The sequence below is a fragment of the Sapajus apella genome, unplaced genomic scaffold (genome assembly GCF_009761245.1).
Source record: "Sapajus apella isolate SASKATOON/1434 unplaced genomic scaffold, GSC_monkey_1.0 scaffold1, whole genome shotgun sequence".
NCBI lineage: Eukaryota > Metazoa > Chordata > Mammalia > Primates > Cebidae > Sapajus > Sapajus apella.
Window position 1 is genome coordinate 4,959,394 of NW_022436941.1, and position 22,780 is coordinate 4,982,173.

General features: G+C 47.9%; 1 protein-coding gene across 10 annotated transcripts in view; it reads right to left on the reverse strand.

Moving 5' to 3' along the window:
• The window catches only part of SLC25A48 (solute carrier family 25 member 48), a 47,884-nt gene that overhangs the window by 5,134 nt on the left and 19,970 nt on the right, over nucleotides 1-22,780 (reverse strand). For 7 of the 10 annotated variants that reach the window (XR_004259338.1, XM_032246536.1, XM_032246101.1 and 4 more), the window contains 2 exons: nucleotides 6,902-7,159; nucleotides 4,460-4,593 (listed from right to left, as the gene is read on the reverse strand). Coding sequence is in view for 8 of the 10 variants with exons in the window: in XM_032246536.1 (XP_032102427.1) it covers nucleotides 4,460-4,593; nucleotides 6,902-7,159 (392 nt within the window). In the remaining 2 variants the exon portion in view is untranslated. Of the gene's footprint in view, nucleotides 1-4,435; nucleotides 4,594-6,901; nucleotides 7,160-22,780 lie in introns of all 10 variants that reach the window. The other 3 variants (XR_004259236.1, XM_032246328.1, XM_032246146.1) reach the window with 1 other exon arrangement.

The window sequence follows — 22,780 nt, forward strand, 5'->3', positions numbered from 1 at the left end:
CTGAGAGGAAAATTCCATGCCCAGTGCCCACAGAGGCTCCCCTGTGGGTCTGGGCTTGGCACTCATCTGCAAGGTGGAGGCAGGCAGCACCCAGCTTGGAGTGTGAGCCTTCTGTCCCACAGCACCGGGCCTTGCAGGAGCTGTGGGTCACTTCTGGCAGCTGTGGCCTGCTCTGCTGCAGAGCCCATGGAAGGCAAAGTGCAGACCTGCCAGCTTTTACCCAGAGCTTCCAGAGCATACGGACTCCAGACCGAGCCCCTCTTCACTTCCACCCTACAAAGCCTCAATGGCTCCTTATGGCCTAAGGTCAGGTCCACACCCTTCCCTGGCTTGCAAGGACCCACATTCTCTCCCTTCCACTTTCTCTGGGCAACCTCTCACACCTGACACTCTGGGCAGGTTAACAGCCTGTCATTCCTCTGAGGGGCCAGCCTTCTTCCTCCACAGAGCCTCTTCTGGTCCCCTCTGCCTGGAGTGCTTCCCAGGCCTGGCTTGCAACCTGGCAGTGTCCCCATGGTCACCTCCAGATGGATGATGGCCCCTCACCTTCTGTGCACTCAGTGTCTCCCCATCACAGCACTCCTCACACTGTTCTCCAAGTGTCCCTGACTTATCTGTCAGGAAGAACAGACAACAGGGGTGAGGGTGGGGTTAGCCATCACAGTCAGGGCAGTGAATGCAGGGCTGTGTGTGTGGTTTGCCTCTGAAGCCCCAGCCCCTGCAAGCACTTAGCCCAGAGTAGACCTTTCATAAACACATTAAGTGAACCAGTGAATGAATGGATGGATGGATGAGTAAATGAATGAATGAATGAATAAATGAACTTTTGGACATGAAAGAGCCTCTGAACTGAAAGAGTCCTGGTGGCTGCAATTGGGGGGTTCCTAGAGTGGTAGGAAGCCTCTGATTCCCCAGGGACGGCACCCCAGGGCAGCTGGCCCTGGTGCCTCCAGAAGCTGTCTACCTAAAAATGCCCTCTGTCTTTCATCCAGCCTCATCTCACTGCCACAGCCCCTCCATAGCAGCTGCTTCCACGGAGCCAAGAATATCAAGGTGCTTCACCTGCCTCATTATTTCAGATGACAACTCTCCAACTCAGAGCTATGACCCACGTAGCCCAAGACAACCATCACAGCAGGCAGAGAATGGCTCCAAAACTACCAGGCTTTTCTTCTGTTTCTACTTGGGGGTACCCTGACAAGTCCTTGGACTTTTGATTTTCCCTGCCACAAAGGCTGCACCACTGATCATCCCTAAGTGGGTTACAAAGAACTACTCAAATTGGTCTCCATCATCATGATTAATGCCTTTCTAATTCTTTACTGTCACCAACTTCTCCTTCCCTAGGAAGGTAAGAACAGGTTGGATGATGATGGGTTTGGGGCTTTGCGATCTGCCTCTGCCAGCCACAGCCAAGAATGCTTGGGGAGGAATGCTCCATATGGCCAGAGCCCAAGCCAGCTGGGAACTGGGGGCAACCCTGGGGCACTGGGAGAATCCTCTCTACCTCCTCCTCCTGCAGCTGCTAGAAAACTGCCTTTGAATGGCCGGGCACGGTGGCTTATGCCTATAATCCCAGCAATTTGGGAGGCCAAAGTGTGGGGATCACAAGGTCAGGAGATTGAGACCATCCTGGCCAACATGGTGAAACCCCATCTCTACTAAAAATACAAAAATTAGCCGGGTGTGGTGGTGTGTGCCTGTAATCCCAGCAACTCAGGAGACTGAGGCAGGAGAATCGCTTGAACCTGGGAGGCGGAGGTTGCAGTGAGCCAAGATCATGCTACTGCACTCCAGCCTGGTAACAGAGCTAGACTCTGTCTCAAAAAAAAAATGCCTTTGAGACAACCTGATTGTTCTAGGTGGTGTGGTTATGTTTATGTTACTATTTATGTTCATAAGTAAACACATATATAAGCATACATAGATATATACATACACATATATTCTTGTATATACTGTAAATATTTTTGGAATGTATCATAAGAAACTTTACGGTAATTGCCTTTGAGGGAGGACAGGGACTGCAGGCAGGGCACGGAGACAGTACATCCTCATGTACTTTTAGAAGCTTCCTATGTTCATATGTTATCTATTTTTAACCAATGAATACAAATTTAGAAAAATTAACCTTGAATGGTCTGATCATGCTGTGGTTTACTCAAGCTGAGTATTATTATCTTGACTGAAAATCTGACTCTCATCCAACACTACAGATCAAATAGTATTGAGACGGAGAAACCAATCGTCTGAACTCAGCTGACTTCCAGGACTTCACTTTTCTTCAGAGAGCACAGTTACTTTCCAAGGAAATAATGTCAGCAATATATTTTGCCTCTACAGACTTTTTAGGAATTATGACACATTCATATTTGGGGAAGTAGACAAAAACATCTCAAATAAAAATAAATCATCTATTTGAAACACTTTTATATCTCTCTGCACTCACTGGCTAAATCACAAACTGCACTTCTGCTAAAAACAAAACAAAAGAAACAGAAGATACAAAAGACAATTGAGGCTGCACCAGGGCTGGGCTTCACCCTTCTGTCAGAACAGCTCTTGTTAAAAAATTTAAAAAGGAATTTAAAACAATGAGAATAGTGAAGCTCTGAGTTTATCCATCCTTAACACATAAAGACAGAAATCAAGCTTCCTCTGTATCACATCTCATACTAACCAGAGTCCCAGGGTCCAGCCTTTCCCCACTTGCTATGATATCCTGCTCTTCATTCCTGGGTACCACCAGGGTCTTGCTTAATGGGCAGTGACCAGAGGTAGATGCAACATTCCAGCTGTAATATGGTCAGGGCAGAGGCTTCCACCTCCCTTATCCTACCCACTATACTTCTATGAATGCAGCCTTGGGACAGGTCTCACTGTTGGCTCACTGCCATATTAGCTAATCAGAGCATGGGCTTTTTCTCTTTTGTTTACTGCTCTGTCCCCAGCTCCTAGAACTGTGCCTACCACATATGAGGTTCTCTAAAAATAAGCATTTGAAAACCAAAGCCCTTAGGCACTTTTCCCTAGGAGCCTTCATCAAATCAGATTGCCCCATCCTCTACAGAGGTGATTGATCTATTATTGAATACTAATGGCTGGACTTTACAGTGACTTCTGGTAGTTCTGTACTTTAGATGCGGCCCTTTGATCTAGCTTTTGCATCTTGTTCCTCTCATGTGGTATGTTAGTCATTCACCTCAACACTGGGTCATCCCAACTCTGGATCTTTCCCAAGTTGGGGGAGGGTATAAAACAGGACCTCAGGAAACTTGCTTTAAGAAACAGAGAAGGAGGTATAGAAAGAGCTGTCACCCGTGGTGGTGTGTGAGAGGCGCCTTGAGAGAGGTACAGGAGAAGCAAGACAATGACACGGGTTCTGGGGATGGTGGTGGACTGCGCTGGGCCTGGAAGGAGGGGGCAGATTCATGTGGCAGGGCCTGGGGTGGGGCAGCCACGTGAGAAAAGACTCAGAGCTCCAGGGTAACACTGGCGCTAATAAACCAATACTGAGAATGCTAATGCCAGTGAGACAGGGTAAACTCTTCCCTATGGGTTACATACTGAACGGAGAGCTTTCTATATTAACCCACAAACGCCCTGCCCCTCATGGAAAGGATGATCATTCAGGAAGAGCCTGAGTTCCTGAGACACGAAGCCACTTGCTTGGATTCTGCCAGCTCACAGTAGCTGCATCTGACGTTGAACCCATATCTGCTGACTTGAAGAGCCACACCAAGAAAGCAAGGAGCCCATGCAAGAAAGAGCCAGCGGGATGGTTTCTCCGGAGGGTGAGGAATCTGTTTATGACCTTGGACACCAGACATGGAAGTCTGGTCTGTCCTGGGGTAGCACCTTTTCAGGTGGTGGGAAGGGGTGTGTGTTGGGTTAAGCTTTCGAGCTGTAGGAAGAACAGAGGAGACAAAGCCCAGGGAAGCGGGTCAGAGGCCGCCTCCTCAGCCGAGGCCAGAGGTCTGGGGTCGGGGCTTAGGTGGGAGAGCAGAAGACAGTCCACTGGGCCTGGAGTTGGTAAGATGAGCTGGTTGAGGACAGGAAGGAGGCAAGGTGGCTCTGGGACTTCCCATGGGGTCGCGGAGTGGGGAAGGCACTGAGCTGTGAGGAAGGACCGCCCAGCCTATCTTGATGAGAAGGCGAACTGTGGTGACAGACAGACATGGACCAGGCTCCACCATGCACCAGCTGTGTGGCTGGGGGCAGCTTACCAGCCCTCTCTGAGCTCTGTCAGGTCGGCCGTGCACCTACCTCCTCCACGGGCCATGTGAAAAGACCGCCCCGGTGAAGTGCTTGACAAAGCACCCGCTTGTGGTGCCTGATACATAATCACCACCAACCCCTGGGTCTCCCGATTCCCTTCTCTATGGTCCCATATCCCCCTAAATGTGTGAGCCACCTTCTAGGGACAGACACTGACCCCGCAGGCCTGCTGTGGGCTTACTTTAAGACCTTCCTTCTGGTAACTCTGGGAGATACAGTCCAGGACACCTTTATATTTGTTTAAATAAACCCCATCAGCTTGAAGTCGACTTTTCACAACATCCATAGGAGTCGCTGTCCCCCAAGAAATTGCTCCTGCAAAGAGAAAGAAACAGGTGTCAAGGGCTGGCTCCTTAGGGTCTGGAGGGGCCTGCAAATGGTAGAAATTCCTTGCAAGTTTCTACCATTCAGAGATTTACTAAGCTGGGAGAAGGGACAGAGCTCAGGCTTAGAACCTGCAAAGTCTGTTTCTGATTCACCCTCGCCACTCGCTGTGGGACTTGGCAGAAGTTTCTTTACTTCTCTAAGCCTTGGGCTTCTCATCTGTAAAATGAGGCAGCAGCACCTATCTTTGTGGGGCTGTCTTGACCAAATGAACGGACGAATATGAAGCATGGAGCACAGTGCCGGTCCCCAGCCAGTGCTCACGACGTGGCAGTCTTTATTAGCAGCTTTTATTGGGGAAAGAGTAACAGGCTCCACAGGTACTTGGCAGCACCTTCTCAGGGCACCAGAAGAGAGTCCAGGGCAAGGCATGAGGCTGAAGGTTTGCAGCTCCCTGAAGGCAGAATGTACTCTGAACACAGAGAAGCTAAGCAAACACACGCAGACAGGCTGCTCACCAAGGAAGGGCCAGTCTGGGGATTGCAAAAACAGAGCAGGGAATGGTTTTTGAAGGCTTGGGATCATTTGCCCCTAGGTGTCCTCATGGGATACGCTCAGGTAAACACTAGAAAAACAATGTTGGGTTATTATATAAACGCAGAGATTGGCACATTCTTAGATGGGGAGAGAAAAACAAATGGATGTTAAAGTCCAGGGCAACTGGTTTGCATGGTTTTGTAATTGCTGCCAAGTAGCTTCCAAAGGAGACCTTAGACTTCCCTGGGCCCTCTGCCTATCCTGGCCTCTGGTCCCCTCAGCCTCCTGCCCTTGGACCTCCAGGAGCCTCTCCGACCTGTGCCTTCTGCCAGGACAATGGGGCCACTTCCCTGGGTGCTGCCCCAGTACACTCCCTTGTCCCTCAGCCCATGGCTAAGGGCATCACAAAATGAGATTTGCCTGCCAGGCCATTCACACCTGCACTCCCCAGAAGTGAGAACAGATGGGGACTTGCTGTCCTCTCTGCCAGTCGATACTGATGGAGCTCTTCCTAGGAGCTGGGCATGAGCACAGGCACCAGGGGGCCAGAAGGGGAAACTGTAGTTAGGTGGTGAAGACATGAGCTTTGATATGAGTGAGTTTGCTATGAGCTGACAGCATGGCAAATTGTGAGATGAGGAAGAGAAAGAGAGGAAGGAGAAGGAGGAGGAGGAGGAGGAGGAAGAGGAGGGATTCATCATTTTCTCTCCATTAGATCTTTCCCATCGCATCAAACATGCTATGATATCAGCCTTCTTAAACAGCATCCTCTCTTGGCTTCCATAGGCCCCTCTGGCTATAGCTCTGTTTCTCTGTTCCTTATTACAGCATAGCAGAACCCTCAGAGGTGTTGTGTATATTTGGGTGCACCAATATCCTTCATCCCATTCTCTCTTGATCCCACTCCATCAGGTTTTTACACCCTTCTCTCTGTCAAATGGCCCTTGCCAAAGTCCCCAATGGCCTTCACATTGTTAAGTTCAGGCGGTACAAGCAGCAGGTACAAGGACCCTGTGGTTGGGGAAGAGCCAGGCATGGTCAAGTTGCAGCAGAGATCAGTGTGGCTGGAGAGAGTGAGGAAGGGGAGAGGAGCAGAAGTGAGGTGGGTGAGAAACAGGGAGCCAAGTCACTGAGGGCCTGGAAAACCATTGCAAAGATGTCAACTTTCACCTTAAATGGAAGAGGGATGTGGTGCAGGACTCTGAGCAGGGAGGTTAAGCAATCAGTCCGTGGTCACAAAATGACGAAGTGTGGATTTGAACTTAAAGCTTTCTGGCTGCAGAGTCCCTGATATACTGTCAGCACCAGGTGTATGACATGGGATTGGCTACTTGACACCTCTGGACCTGAGTTTTCTCATCTGTGAAATGGGGAGACTTAATTCCTACCTTGCAGAATGAATGACATCCTTACATTACAAAGGTTGCAGCATGCCAGCATTCAATACACTGAACCATGATCATGGATTTCCTTTCCAAAGCTTAGTAATGCCTGACACAAGAGTATGTGTTCAAAATATATCTGTTGCCTGAAAGTCAAACGAGCTCAAATGGGAACTGCCATTCTCATAGCTACATGGGGAGGGGAGGAGAGTGAGGTGGGAGAAGGCCTGGGAAGAGTAGGTGCCTAGCAAAGAACTGTTGGGTGAGTCCCTGGTTGTGTCCTGCCCTCCCCCTGGGCTGAAAAGGGCATGGCCAGCTCCCCAGCTGTCTCACTGCAGTGGCCAGCACAGGGGTGTGGCTCCAGCGGCTGCTGCCCTTACCTGCTACACCACCTGCCAGCCACACGGCACAGGGGCTGGGGCCTGCACAAGCCTCGGGTGTGATCCACTCACTCAGGAACACGTAGGGGATGAAGTAGAGGCAATAGCCCGGGACGTCCCTCAGCAGCATGGCACTGGCCCCCCGGTACAGCCCCGCCAGGCCCTCATTCCTCACGATGGTTGCAATGCAGTGCACGGGCCCCTGGTACACTAGCTGCTCCCCAAGAGCCGCCGCCCTGGACTTCAAACTGAGGTTGGCTGCAAAGACAGGGGAGAGAAGATGGCAAGGGGTAAGAGACTGGACATTCCCTGGCACTGGGGCCAGCCCAGCCCTCTGACAGTTCCCTCTCATGTAGCCCATTGGCTTTCACCAAATCTTCTGACCTTGGCAGCTGAAACCAGGATACTGAGTTCTCAAGAAGAGCCTCTTCCAACACACACAACCAGACTGGGGACAATCTCAGCCACGTGATAGAGCCCCAGTTACTTTAGGTCAACATCACTACTTCTTTCTAAGCAGATGTGACTACAGAATGCCAAGAATCAGTTATGACACGCACACCAAATTCTTTTTTGAAGCTAGAAAATCCAACATGCTCTGTGTGTGTGTGTGTGTGTGTGTGTGTGTGTGTGTGTGTGTGTGTCTGTAAACACTTATTTATGCACAGTGTGGTGGGGCAAAAATGTATATGAGATTTGGAGCCAGACTGTCCTGGCTGCAAATCCTAGCTTTACCACTTATTAAAAATAATTTATAAATTATGTACAAAATTCAAAATCTATAATTTAATATTTATAATTTTATTAAAATTATTTGGAAATAATTCAAAATCTACCTTGGCAGGTCAGCATTTTCAGCCCATTTCCTTATCGTTAAAAGAGGGATAGGTTGTCCTGAGTGCAAAGTAACACATGTGCAGTGTTCAGCACGGTGCTTTGAACGTTGAGGGGCTCAATAAGTTACCAACTGAGACCAAGGTTGCTGATGTGAATTGGTGGCAGGACCCACAGGCTGGAGGGTTGGGTATATTCTCACTGACTCACTCCAGCCCTGTCCAGGCTGTGCCCTAAACAGTTGTAGGGCAGCACCGGGACTCTTGGTCCCTCAAATTCCTGGGACCCAGGGCTGCTGTCTTCCTGTCCAACCTCAGGGGTCTATGCTAGCAGATCAGGGGTTATTTATGTCTCCAGCAGAGACTCTGCATCTCTCTCATTTGCCACCCATCTCCCTCTCTGATGCTTGTCTTCTCTGCTATGGATCCTTCTCTGCTCTGAGGCTTTGACTCATGGCCAGACAGACCTTGCAGACTCAGTGCAGATAAAGTAAGCTCTTGTTCTTGACTTTCCCTTCTCCAGGAAGTAACATAACATGACATGACCAGGAAAGAATAGAATGAAGTGTGTCTATGACCATAAGCCTATTTTGCCACCTGAGTTTAATTCCCTGTACAGTGTTCCAGTTTGGCTTTACACATGCTGGCAAACAGGCAGACAGCTTTCATTATTTAGGTCAACATCCAAGTCCCCGCAAACAGTCTATCTTTATCAGAGGAAGAGTTAGGAGCATTCAGCTTCGTGACTCCACAGTCTAGAGATTGGAGAATGAAGTGCAATCTGTACTTTAACTCATCCCAGAAGCAGGTGAGGTAGAGGGGGAGATTTCTGTGTGCCTGGAAGGTGTGCTTGAACAAAGTCAAGCTGTATTTTCCATCTGTGAGTGGGGAAGGGAGTAAATTCCTGCTATCTGCATTAGACCAACTTTAGTGTGGGCAGGAGATGGAGCCAGCTTCTTCCACAGTGGATCCCTTAGGAAGTGAGCTTGGGTGGTGGCCACCTTGAGGGGCAAGATCAAACATGATGGCCTTTGAAAGCACACTGAGAGATCACTAGGCACCACTTCCTCTTCCAAACCCATGGTGCTACTGGAGAAATTTTGCCATTAGGCAGAATATATGTCATTGTCCCAATGTATAAACTTTACCTGAGCTGCTTTCATCTCTGAGTAACACTGACTTGGTCCAGGAGTCAAGGTTTTTATGAATCAACTATGGGTAAATAGTGCTTTCAGGAGTTACTGATTGAAAGAGAAGATCTTGATAACAATCTGCTTGTTTGAAAGTGCAGATGTTGGGAAAACACTCACCAAACCCTCAACCGGCCTTGTCAACAAAAATCCTGTCCTGTTTTCCTTTTCTCTGCAGAATAAGCAATAAGGAAATTCTCTCTCATCCTCCCAGGTTTGCCACATAAGCAATCTAGCTTTTATTGCTTTGGAATTACCCATTTATGACTTTTAGTGCAGCATAATTACCACGGTGACTCCCATCATGAGGATACTGACACAGCTCCAAACTGACTCAAGTTTATACCATGAAGCTCTTGGAATTCTATCTTCTTCATTCCCAATTTTTTTTTTGAAAACACTTCTTATTTAGATATAATTCCAAATTTGCAAAATAAGCATAACAGGCAAAATAGTATAAAGAATGTGGCCCATATATACCATTTACTCAGATGTATCTATTGCTAACATTTTTGCTCATTTGCTTGTTTGTGCATTCTCTCTCCCACTCTCTTCAATTCCCTCCCTTCTCACTCAGTCGTGTGTGTTCAATTTAACTGAATAGATGTACTTGTCCCAGTGTTTAAACTTTGCCTGAGCCCCATTCATTTCCAGGTAACAGTGGCCTGACCAGGAGTCAAGGTTTTCATGAATCAGCTATGTGTATGATGTGGCTTTCAGGAGTTACTGATTGAAAGAGGGCATCCTGATGGCAATGGGTTTGTCTGGAGGTGCAGCTGCTGGAAAAACACCTGTCAAACCTTTAACTGACTTTGGCAATAAGACTCAAGCAAGAACCAAACCTATCCTTTTTCTTTTCTTCCAAAGGTAAACAACAGAGAATTTGTGTGCATGTGTGTGTATACATATACATGCATATTTACACATTCATACATAACATTATTTTCTAAACTATTTCTGGGTGAGTTACATATTCATGGGTCTTTACCGCTAAATATGTTGAAACACATTTCCTAAGAATGGGGATATTGTCACATAGCTGTAGCACAGTTACCAGCTTCATATAGCTGCACTGACAATACTTTAATATACCATCTATAATCAAATTGTCATTTGATCTTCATGATGCCCTTTACAGCACTTTCCCTTTGAAAACTTTCTTTGTTTCTTGTGACACTGACATTTTTTAAGAGTATACGACCCCTTTGCTTGTTAATAGAGCTTTCCTGATTTGGGGTTTGTCTGACATATCCTTATTACGTTGTGGTCATGCATTCTTGGCTGGACCTCCTTCCCATTCTTAATTCTCACTCTCAAGAGACGCTATTCTCCTCCTCTGGCCTCTTATTCTTGTTTTTATCAGTTTGTTTTTTAATTGAGCTATACTTTGCATTCAATAAAAGGTAAAGCTCTCAAGTGCACGACTGAAGAGTTTTTACAATTGCATTCACCTATGTCACCATACTCTACAGTGGAAGTGACTTCTTATACTTGAAATAAACTGTTTTGTTCACAGCCCAGTTAGGGAGAGAAGAGATTCCACAACCTATCCATCCTCTCCTGATTTTCAAGATACAAGAACTCTGTGATATCATGGGATGTCACTCATCGGGAAGCAACTTTTCTCTGGGGCAGTGGTTGTAACTTACAAGTCCATCGGCACTAGCACTAGCAATAGCGGGATGGATGATTCCTATTGGGTCCACAGAACAGAACGTCATCAAAGGTAGTTACTGTAATTTTAAACATAAGTATACCTGAGATAAAAATGCATCATACCACCTCCATTGGTGAGGCCCAAAGTCACACAAATCTAACATGATGATGCACTTACAGTAATATCGATTCTCAATTCAACAGCAATAGTAGGAGCTGTGGAAAACTATGACCAATGCAAGATAGCCCTGCTGATGAATAAACAGAAGAGCCTTCTTCTGGAAAACAGCAGAAATCTCTACCAGCAGCCCATGCAGTGCTAGGTGCTCTCTCTAGCTTGTGGGGGTGGTGGAGCTGGGGTTGCCTGGAGCCTTGACAGACAGCCTCAGGAAAACGCTGCATCAGAGTTCTTGGTAACTACATCGGGGACCAATTTTAGTTTGTGAAAACCAAATGTTGATGACTCTTAAGAGCTGATTTGGAAAGTTACTAGAAAGCCAATCTTGGAAATATGCACAACTGAGATCTGTGAACTTGTATGTCCTTTGTCCAAGGAACCTGAGGAAGACTACGAGGTACTGGATCAGGACTCAGCATCTACTCACAGGGAACCGCCGGCTCCCAGCGCACGGTCCTTGCACCTGCAGGGTGTACATGTGTATGTGAAATGATTGGCATTAGGTATATTTTCTTCTCAAGTGAAATGTACCTAATTTCTCTAAGTAGAATTTTTTATTCTGTAATGAGGATAAAAACATTAATTTGGATGTTTTTTAATCATGAGTGCTTTGCATTTGAGACCGTCTTGTGCGCCTGTTTAGATCAAGGGCATACTACCTTTTATTAGGATAGATATGGATTATGTACCTCAAAAACTCAGGATGCAGATGTAGGTGATGGGGAGGAAGGCAGCAAATCACACTGCCACGTGTGTACCTATGCAACAATTTTGCATGTTCTTCACATGTACCCCAAAACCTAAAATGCAATAAAATAAATAAATGGGAAAAAAAAAAAAAAAAACCTCAGGATGCGTGTGGTTTCCTTTGTTTTCCCAACTTCAATTAAGGCCATGTCAGACCCCCTGCACCTGTGTAACCAAGGCTAGCAAGATGTTCAAAGTCAATGAAAATAGCAACCCCGTGCCCCAAGAAGTGGAGGAGGGCCCGGGCCTCCCGCCTTGCCCAGCTCAGTTCTGGCCAGCACACTAAACCCACAGCCTGCGGCTATCTAGCTCCGCAGCTCTCTGTGAAGTGCTAGTGCCTCGCTGCTGGCCTCCTGCTTGGCCTGGGAGGTCCCTTAGAAGGTAGATGCCTCTGCAGGGAGTTTGATTTTTTGGGGGATTGTAGGTCCAGATTTGGGCAATCCTAACAGGTACCAACGCAGCCACCTCTTAGGGGACATTCAACTTCATAAGGGCTGAGCTGGGCTGGACACAGACTGGAGATACCAGTTGCCACTACTGCCCCTCTTCCAGAACCCAGGGACCCAGCTACAGGACGTCACTGTGCCTTCCTCAGACACAGACACAAAGATGTTCTACTACTTCCCCTTTCTCAGTCAATGCTATTCAATGTCTTCAGTGGGCCATGACCTTGGAAACAGTAAGGCCAGCAGGAACACAACGGCCGGCCACTGAGGGGAGCAGGGCTGGCCCTCAGGAGCACAAAGCCTGGCCACTCTCTGGAAGGGAAAGTGCTCCCAGCCTCCTCTGCTGTGTAGTCACTAGTCAGGGATGTGCAGGTTTTCATGAGGGTTCTGTGTCCAGTAAGCTTCAGCCAGTGTGCTCTCAAGGGGAACTGAGGGCAGGAAGTCATTTCAAGGCACCAGAATCTATGAGCATTATGCGCTCACAGAACTCCTACAATATCTCACACATACATATATGCTCATTTTTCTCATATGCGTAGTTGCTATCGCAGGTAACACAATAACATTTTACTTAAACATATTAGTAATCCATAGTAGCTTCTGGCCATATTTGCTTTCTTAATCCATGAACACTTAAAAATACAGCTGCTGTTTGATGGGTTGGACCACATTTTCCATATTAACACAGCACTCTTAGAAAAAGGGGCACACAGCCCATGCTGGAGGCTGTGCCCCCTAGTATGGCTTGGCTCGTTGCTGCTGTTTTCTGAGCATGCTGTTTTGCCCTTAGTGTGGCAGTCAATTTCCTGATGACAGGAATCACACACTGTGGCCCAAGTCCCATACATATCTCAGCATCGACTCGGTGGACAATGGAGTACCTGACTTAGGCAGGTCTCGGCACTCCTAAGGTTCACACCCTCAGCATTCATCAAAAGGCTAGCCCTGACTGATCCTTGGGTCAGAGGTTTTTAGCTATTAAAGGAAATTCTGAAATCAGGGTTCCACCTACAGCACTGCTTAGATGTGACGGAAGCATCAGTAACACTGCTGCACATCTTCCAGCAGACAGGCTGGCGATAACATCCTCAGTTTGGGCTTGAGCTTGAGCAGGCTGGTGAATCTCTCATATCACTTCCTAGGGTAGTACCAGCTGGGAAGCTCCTACCTAGTTCCTGTTTCTAAGAGTCCAGCAGTTTCCTCATGACCTGAGAGGCCCAAGATAGGCAGATGCTTTCATAGAAAGAGCCCTGAATTTGCATTCCCGTTCAGTTGCTATTTACTGTACTACCCCATGCAAGAGATTCAATCTCACTGGGCCTCAGTTTCTTCATCATCTGTGAAAGGGGGAGAATACGTGGCCTGTCCACCTCATCTGGCTTTTAGGAACATGAAAAGGGAATGTTGACAAATGTACTTCACTGAAATGCATGTCGTGCAAATGCCCTTTACGCAAGGCGAATAGTTCTCATTCCTATTTTTATTACTCTGTCCTTATTTGACTCTGGATTCTGGAAGTGCTGGACCTGCCAGCTTCAGGCAGCTGTGGCCTGCAGCCAGGCTGACTGTGGGAGATCACTCATGCTCACATAGAGCCAAGAATGACCAATATTGGTGTCAAGTCCAGAAATCGAGACAATACTTGCTGTTGTCAATTGCTTTAGAGAAACAATGTGTCACCAATGTATGTAATTTGTACAATGGTTTGTTATTATTCACTATCATTAATGTTTGGTAACCATGTGGGACAACTGTTTGAAAAGGACAAACTGTTTAAAGGGCTCAAACTAGTCAAACTGCTCAGAGCAAAAACTTCTTTGGAACTGCATGGCTATATGCTTGGCTTCTCCACAAACCTCCTCCCTCCACTCCTGGGCTGCCATTGCTCCAGCCCTCACTTGCTATTGGCAACCCACGGCTTACTTGAGAAGGCCCAGGCTATACAGGCCTGGGATGTCTTCAGGTTTTTGTGTCCCTTTTCATGCTCCAAGGGTTCCTGCCTTTCTACATGAGCTTTCTTCTTCAAGGGTTGTGTGTACCTTCAGGGATCTCAATATCAATAACCCCTGCCCTGTACTGGGAAAGTCTTGGAATGTCTGCTGCTCCTTCACAAGGTCAACCCTCCTGGAGAAGAATATTTTCCTTGGTTGCCACACATCTTCAATGTAGCAACAAAACCATGTTGCTAAAGAGACAAATGGATGCACTCAGGGCCTCAGAGGTATAGCTGGTGACCTCCCAGCCAGGCATTTCTGAGGATTCAGGGAAACAAGAAATGTTTTTGCCTTATTCTGTACCATGCAGATTCTTGGGCTCAGATGGCTTTGTGTTCTCACCTGCTGAGACCCACCCCTCAGCTGGCCCTCTCTGCTGCTACCATCCAGCTCAGCTTGTCTCCTGTTGGCATGTCCAGAACTTAGGACCTTCTTCACCTCGAATCCTGGCCACACTCTGATTCCTTTCTATCGGGATTGTCTTCAGTATGATGGAGCCAGACCTTCTGACATCAATGCCCTCACTTCTTCCCACTTGCCCTCAAGAATCTCTCTGCATTTTTACTTTCTTCTCCTCTCCCAACTTGGAAAAGAATGCCTTTTCCTTCTCCATTGCCCTCTGTCTGTGTCCCCATCATCACCCCAACTTCAGCACTTTTCCCCTCCACACTCTCCTTCCTCCTCCTTCAGTAACACCAATTTCTCAGGACTCGGTTTCTAGGGGTGTTAGGGTTGCACGGCCTGGGGGGGCGGTCATTCCCTGCCCCCCCATGGGATAGCTATGCAATCCAGCCTCGGCTTTCCCACCTGTAAAATAAAGATGATAAGTGAGGCTATTTAATAGGGTTGCTGTGATGATAATGGAATGGGCATTAACATGGTATAGCTCAATACATGGCATGAGCTCGATAATTTTAACTGCAGTTACTAGTGTTATTGCAACTCTCTGCTCCTTCCCAAATTCCTTCACTGAGTCTTCTCTTTGCTGCCTTCCTCTACCTTATTTGCAGCTGTCTTGGTGTTCACAGTGTCACAACCTCAACTGTCACTTCTACGCCTATTGCGCTTATGCCTCTGCCTGCAGCCCTGAGGCTTCCAGATGTAGTCCCACAGGCACCTCACATGACACAGCCCAGGCCAAACTCATCCTCTTCTCACTCAAGCCTGCCCCTCCAGCAGCAGCAACGGTAAGCGCTGATTGATTACCTGCTCCACGCCAAGAACCTTCTTAGATGTTTCATTTGCTACTTAATTCCCTGTGTGGGAGCTTCCACTTGTCTCACTGTCATCCGGCTTTGGGGTCTTCGGTCATTTTTGACACTTTCCTCTCTCCTGCTTATGCCTCATGCTCGGCCTGCTGCTTCTAAAGCACCAGTGCCTCTGGATCTGCCACCTGTCTCTGTTCCCAAGCCAAAGGCTCTAGGTGTGTGGCTGCAGCCTTCAAATCAATCTACCTACTTCTACAATTCCCACCACTTTCTACCCCTTCCAGAGGCCAGTCTTCTCCAACACAACTCTGGTTGCATCATTCTGGTGTCCAAAGTGCTTCATTGCCTGCTGAATATAATCTAAACCCATCCTCTGCAAAGAAATCCAAGCTCTTCCCAACTTACTTCTCATCTTCCAAAACCCCCACCGTCCCTGCATTGCTTGTCTGCGCTAACCAAAGGCTCCCTCATTCCACCACATGCCTGAATTTCCCTGCCACTGAATCTTCCCCTGTCATTCCCTCAGTATTAAAACACTCCCCCAACCCATGTCCCCATCTCTAAATCCTATGCAGAACTAAAAGACCCCATCAACAGCCACTTCCTTTCTGGAGGCTTCCTGATCCACCAAGCCAGAGTCAGGGGTTCCAAAGCCTTTCATGAGGCCTTCCTCATTGAAGCACACATCTGGCTCCTCACCAGACCATGGGCACCCCAAAGGCCGGGGCTTCCAACACTTCTTTACCTGCTGTGCCTGGCTCAGAGCAGGAGCTCAGGAATGCTTGTGAATGAATGATTTACAGTGAATTCAAACAGGTGTAACACTCAGCCCCTTGCCTCCCGTTGGGCCTGGTGCAATGGCTAGGATAGTGAGCACAGAGTTAATGTTCAGTCTTCCCCTGATCATCCCAACTCTGACCTCCCGTTATGTTGAGGGCTTTGTGATCTGCACATCAATTAGGCTTTTAATGGAAACACAGATCTAACCACTCCCAGATGGGGGAGAAGTGAGTGCCATTAGTCATCAACTCCTAGGAAGGACACAGTTCAGGCAGCAGAGGGACTATTGGTCGGCAGGGCCACGGCCCTGACTTCTAGCTCAGGCTCATGCCCATACAAAGGGCAGTGATTTTAAAAGGAAGGGTTTATTCACAGGTGCCTTGCTGTCAGAGGCACATCCAACTGAACACAAGCCGGTGTCTCCTTGCTTGCCGAGTGGCAGAGGCCCCAGGAGAATACCTCTGTTAATTTGGAAGCATTTACACGGGGCATAACTACCGGTTATTGTGCAATGGTAGTCAGTGTCAAATGGAAATTCCCTTTAAATGTAAGCAGCCGCTTATATGATTTGGTAAAGCCCTTCTGGATAACAATTTCACAATATGTACCAAGAATGTTTAAAATGGCCACACCCCTTGACCCACTCATGAATCAAAGAGCCCACACATTTAGGGAAATAACCTAAATGAAGAGAACTCTTTATGAACATATTTGCTGATCACATCACCATTTTTAACAGAGGAAAAACTATAAACAACCTAAATATTCACCAGTAGGAAGGTTGTTAAATAATACATTTACTAACAGCTGACATTTGTCTCACATCTTCTTTATGCCAGACGTGGTGCTAAGGTCTTCATGTATGATACATTTCATTGCATCCTGGTTATAAAGTAGCTACTATGATGATGCCTGCTTTGCAAATGAAGAAACTGAGGCTCAGTAACATTAGGTGAGTTGTCCAGCCTTTCTTGGGTTTGGTGGAAGTAGAATTAGAAGCAGGTAGTATAATTCCGGAAGCTGAATTCTTACCATACTATATAGACCCTTTCAGAGAGTGTGCGTGTCTGTGTGTGTGTATTTGATGGACTAGTGCACATCCATTTTAAATATTGCCCATCTACTTAAAATAATTTTATATGCTATTTTAATACCATGGTTAATGTTTCTGTCATAATGTTGAGTTAAAAACAGGACATGAAATTGTCCATATAGCATGATCACAGCTTCTTAAAATCTTTAATCTATGAACACAGAATAAAAAAAGAAACATTAATGTGTTACCAGTGGTTGTAATTGCATGTATGGGTGCTTTCTACCTCTACTGTCAATGTTCTGTAGCTTGTAGATCTTCATCCATGGATCACCACGGACAGACAATCAGAAAGGGCTCACTGGATGTACGTCTGCCAATCCTCCAACCACTTGAGCTGGACTCTCACCTCAATGTGGCCCCCAGTCCACCTGTCATATGTCCCAAAGCAAAGCAGCCAGAGGTCTCTCAGCACCTGGCTTCAGTATGTGAGTGCTATCTCTCATAAGACATATGAGGACTGGCAATCCTGAGGCAGAACCACAAAACCCGAGCATTCCCACAAGCCCTGCCCAAGGCTGCCTGGCAATGCCCACATCAGCATAGTCAACACACAGATTGGGCCTGACCCAGGGCACAGACCACAAGACTGTAGCCAGCCCCAGCCCCATTCTATTCAATTCACACTGCCTTGGGCTACATGGTGTGCTGTATGTTTCTAATTGAATTACATGATTATTCCAACCAAAATATCTCACGTAAAAATCTAGCTTTCTGCCTTCTCTTAAAAATCAGAGGATCCAGGCACATAAGGCCACACAGGAACAGTCAGGTAAGGTGGGGCTGTGGCCACGCCCTTGGACAGGATGTGGGCCCAGCTTGCTGCAGTCTCCACCACGCCCATCTGCCTTCAGACACTAAAGCTGACACATGAGGCTTGAACTACTGCTTTTCTAATAGCAGAATGAGGCAGAAGATGAAATATGTTCTACATCCAGGTTTCAATTAAGAGATTGAAAACACAGGAAAAATGAAACACAGGTTAAGAGAGCTGTGGTCTCAAGAAAAGTGGGAGAGGATTCACTTCCCCAGACACCTCTGCTCTCTTGTGAAACTGCCTTCGCGAAAATTAGATCAGTGAGAACGTTATGGCAGTGGGGACAATCTGATCTCGCCAACCCCCATTTTGCCTTTATCCTTCAAGCTGCCTTAACTATTCCTTGGCTTAGGTTGAGCTAACTTTGCCAGACATTTGGTTTATACTTTAAATGATAACAGCCCTTCCCTAAAAGTAAGAGAGAGCAACAGGCTAGAGGGAGGAGAGGAGACTGAATTCTGCTAAGAAGTAGACATAAAAGATTGCCAGTCGTTATTTTGGATGTCACAAGATATGAAACTTCCCCAGTTACTCCTGCTGATGACATCACTGTAGGAGTAATCAGCATTGTAAAACCTAAGATTGGCCCATTGAAGTATCTTTTCAGTTTTTTTGCATGTCTGACACCAGTGGCACCAACTCACCAGCCCTGCTCCTAGACCCACTCACCCTGCTCCTGTGGCCCTATCCAGAAGCAACAACGTGCACAGGAGGACCATTTCCCACACTTCTATAATTGCATGCCAACCAATCAGCAGCAAGCACCCATTGCCTAGCCATCCCCATTCCTTCCCCCAAACCACCTTTGAAAAAGCCCTAACCTATGAGCCTTCTATGAGACTGATTTGCATGTCTCCCACGTGGCATGGCCAGTCTTGTGTCAAATAAACTCTGCATTTACTGCAATGCCATGGGAGGTGATATGATTTGGCTGTGTCTCCACCCAAATATCATCTTGAATATTTCCCATGTGTGAATAGCTCCCATAATTCCCATGTGTCATGGGAGGGACGTGGTGGGAGGTAATTGAATCATGGCGGTGGGTCTTTCCCATGCTGGGCTCATGATAGTGAATAAGTCTCAAGAGGTCTGATGGTTTTGTAAACGGGAGCTCCCCAGCACGTGCTGTCTTGCCTGCTGCCATGTAAGATGTGACTTAGCTTCTTCTTCACCTTCTGCCATATTGTGAGGACTCCCCAGCCATGTGGAACTGTGAGTCAATTAAATCTCTTTCCTTTATAAATTACCAAGTCTCAGGTATGTCTTTATTAGCAGCAACAGAATGGATTAACTCAGGAAAATGGGCATGTTTGAAAATGAGCGTGTAACTCAGGAGGTTACATGTTTGTTAGTTCCCTGTCCTGATGAGTCCCTGAGTTTTCTATGTTTAGCCTAGAGGGTTCCTGAGGAACAAGTGAAAGAAAACCACATTCCTTCTCATTTTCTGGAGGGATTCCTGGCAGAAAACACTGCCTGGTGACTCTCCATCAGCTTCCCCTCCCTTCCCCAGTAGTTGATCCTGTCCAGCACCTGCTGTCACCAAAGTCCTTCTTCCAAGCAGCTGAAGGCAAGGGAGGCCAGAGGGGGCAGCCCAATGCCACAGAATCCAACCCTTGGAACCCACAAGTTATACCCATTATTTTGACAATGTAATTTTGGAGACATGCTCCCAGCCCACTTCTCCTTAAAGTTTGAAGCTACTTGTGTGCATGATGGTTTTGTGCAAAGGTCCAGGTGGGCCCAATGTTATCAACATTATCATAACCACAGCTGCCACAAATCCTGGGGCAAAAGCAGAGATGGCATCAGTGGCTGCAAATCAGACCTCCTCCACCTCCCACTATGGGAGGGACATCAGGGTATGAAACCCCTCTGTGCCTCAGTCTCCCCTTAGTAAATGCCCAGAAATTGGGTTGTGAAGATTAAACACATGCAAAAAAGCTCCTAGCATAGTGCCTGGCACACAGTTAGGGTTCAGTAAACACTGGCTACTCAGCCACTACTGCCAAGACTATTCTCATTTAGCCCAGATCACAGAACCTGTGATCTGTGGAGCATGGCAGAGGTGGATCCTCCAATCTTGGCTTCCACCCTCCCTCCACTCACTCAGTGAACCATGTTTGCCTTTGCTTTTGCTCTTTGTGCCACGCCCACGAGTCCAGGTTCTAATGGCTCAAGGCTTTGCAGGGCTGAGAAACATTTGCCTACAGAATCCAGCCATGCCTCTTACTGAGAGCCTTCTCCATGCTCCCAAAAGGCCAGTCTCCTGGCACACAGGGAAGAACAGAACAAACATGCTCATTTTCTGTTGCTGCCTTGGGGGCTTCCTTCTGAGAACCGGTTTTCTTCTGACACCACAGACAATGAACAACCTGAGGCCACGGGCCATGGGCAGATTGCCATATAGGAGGTTCAGGGGACCTTACCCATCCTGAGATGTGTCAGTGGCTCCCACAGTGGAGGGACAGGGCCCCTGTGTTCTCACTGCTCAGAGGCTTACCCAGGAGACAGGGCCCTGGAAGGATCTGGACTTCCTGGATGGGAGATCTGAAGGGCCCCATGTAGGCCATGTCCCAGGCTCCCATGCCAAGGCAAGGTAGGCCTGAGTGGCCCTCAGCACCACCTAGGCAGTGCACAGCCCTGACCTCCAGGCTCTCCTCCCAGCCCTTCTCCTACCCTGCTCCCAAGCCCTCCTTGACCCCAGCCTGAGAGCCCATTCTACTTCCCTACCATGATGGTTTGTAGAAACCCAGTTCCTCTCTGGTTCTCAGCTGGATGTGGCACCATAAGAGCGACAGGGTGCGGTCTTTTGCTCACCACTGCATCCTCAGCACACAGCCCTGTGCCTGGCACCTGGCAGGTACATAACTATCGTTTTTCAGCCAAATGAACAGAGATGGCAATCATATCTGCCTCATGCTGTCATGGTGGATATTAAAGAAGGTGATGAGTGGACAATACCTCAGGTGGCATCTGGCACACAGTGAGCATGTCACACTGGCAGCTGGTAATGGTGGCTGCTCAGCTCCCTAACACCAGCAAGAGCTGCGCACGCTGCTTGGAGGCCATGCTTGGGTCCAGCCACTCCCCTGGCTGCCTCTCATTCTTCCTCCAGTCTCCAAATGCTTCTAGTCTGGCCTCAGGACCTCTATCACTCAGGGCCTGGCATGACACCATTCTAGCATGCTGTACAGGGCAAGCCGGGGGTGAAGGTGGGCAGGACAGAGGATAGAACAAGACGCTGTCAAGAAACCACACCAATTAATTTGACTTCAAATGTCCCAGGTCTTCATAAGGGAACTATTTCCTGGGAAACACCTCCCTTGGTGTCCTGGCTGGCTGAGAGCCTCCAACAGATACTTCCAACCAGATACATGCAAACCTACTTCCATTTCTTCCCCTTCCAGGGACAAGGCGTCAGGTGGTAAAGGAGGTGGGGCTGCTCCCAGCAGCCAAGGAGCCTCATTGCTGAGCCTCTTCCAACAACTGAACCCCAAACAATTTTAAGATGTATGAAGGTTTCCTTTCCCCCTGAGACTAAAGCAAGCTTTTCTGAAGTAGTCAGGATAGAGCAAACAGCCAGCACAGGGGCCCAGATGCCTGGGTTTTCGGCCTGCTCACAGCCACCTTTATTCCTCTACATCTTTGCTTAGGCCTCTGGGCTGGGACAGATCAGCAAAGTTCAAACACTCCTCAGAGGTGTCACCTTTGGATCAAATTAAATTATACCAAGACACGACTCGACATGCGGAAGGTGAAGGTGGAGATCTCCTGCCCCGTGTCTCCCTGATGGCCCCATTTGTTTTCCTGCATCTCCCATGTGTTGTAGTAACCATGGGCCTTGGGGCATGTGACACACAGCCGTGGGGCAGCCAAGCCTCAGCCCCTCCATGCACCCCAGCAAGGAGCAGCAGCACCATTCTTGCCGCATGTGCAGACCCTGTCCTGGGCAGCTCTAGGGCTGGGGCAGGGGGTGCTAGGCTGGGATGCTCCTGAGTGAACTGCTGGGGCTCTGGCTGTGATACAGGCTGAACCCCAGCCTCCTTGGGCAGAGGGGTCACACAGGGGCTACTCAGAAGGCTGCCAGGGAGAGGGTCTTATCCAGAAGGGCCAAGAATCAAGCTGGAGACTGTCAGCCCCGTCAGATATCTGAGGTGACAGGAAAGGACTCTGGGTCCAGCCCTTCCATTACACAGAAAAGGAGCGTGAGGCTCAGGAAGGAGCAGTACCTAACCTGTTGAGACACTGAACTGAGTAGAGCTGAGAATCAAAGTACCTCAAGGTACTGAAAAAGTCTCCTACCACCCCAAGCCTGTCCTTCTTCCAGAGCCAGCACTATCTCTGCTCTGCACAGCACGTGCCTTTCTGCTCTTTCCACCCTCCTTTGGCAAAACCACTACCAGGAAAGATGCAGAAAACTCTTTCCCAGAGAGGAGGAATGGGAGATGAGGCTCATGGTGCAGAGATGGCTACATCACACACCAAGAAGTGAAGCTCTAACGGGAAAGGCAAGGGCTGAAGGGCAGGCAAAGGCCGGGTAAAGCCAGGAGAGGGGTCCTCAGGAGCAAGGCCTCACCTGCTGCACTTCCTGGCGTGTGGGACATGTGAGGGCCACGTGAGGTCGAGACTTTGAGCTTTTGGATGAGTCCCAACTCAGCTGGGGCTACCTTCATGGGGATGAGACCAGTGTGTTCACAGAGGCACCATGTTTAGCTTAATGCTTTGCTGTTGCCATTGTAAAATACGGCATAATTTTTGAATAATGGGCTCTAGCATTTTGCACTGGGTACTGCAAATCACAGAACTGGCTCTCACTCACCAGTTGCTAGTCGTGTATTCTTGAGTAAGTATCTTAACCTCTGGGAGGCTGTTTTCTCATCTGTAAAATGAAGATAACAGCACCTGCCTCACAGAATTGTTACAAGATGAATTGTGAG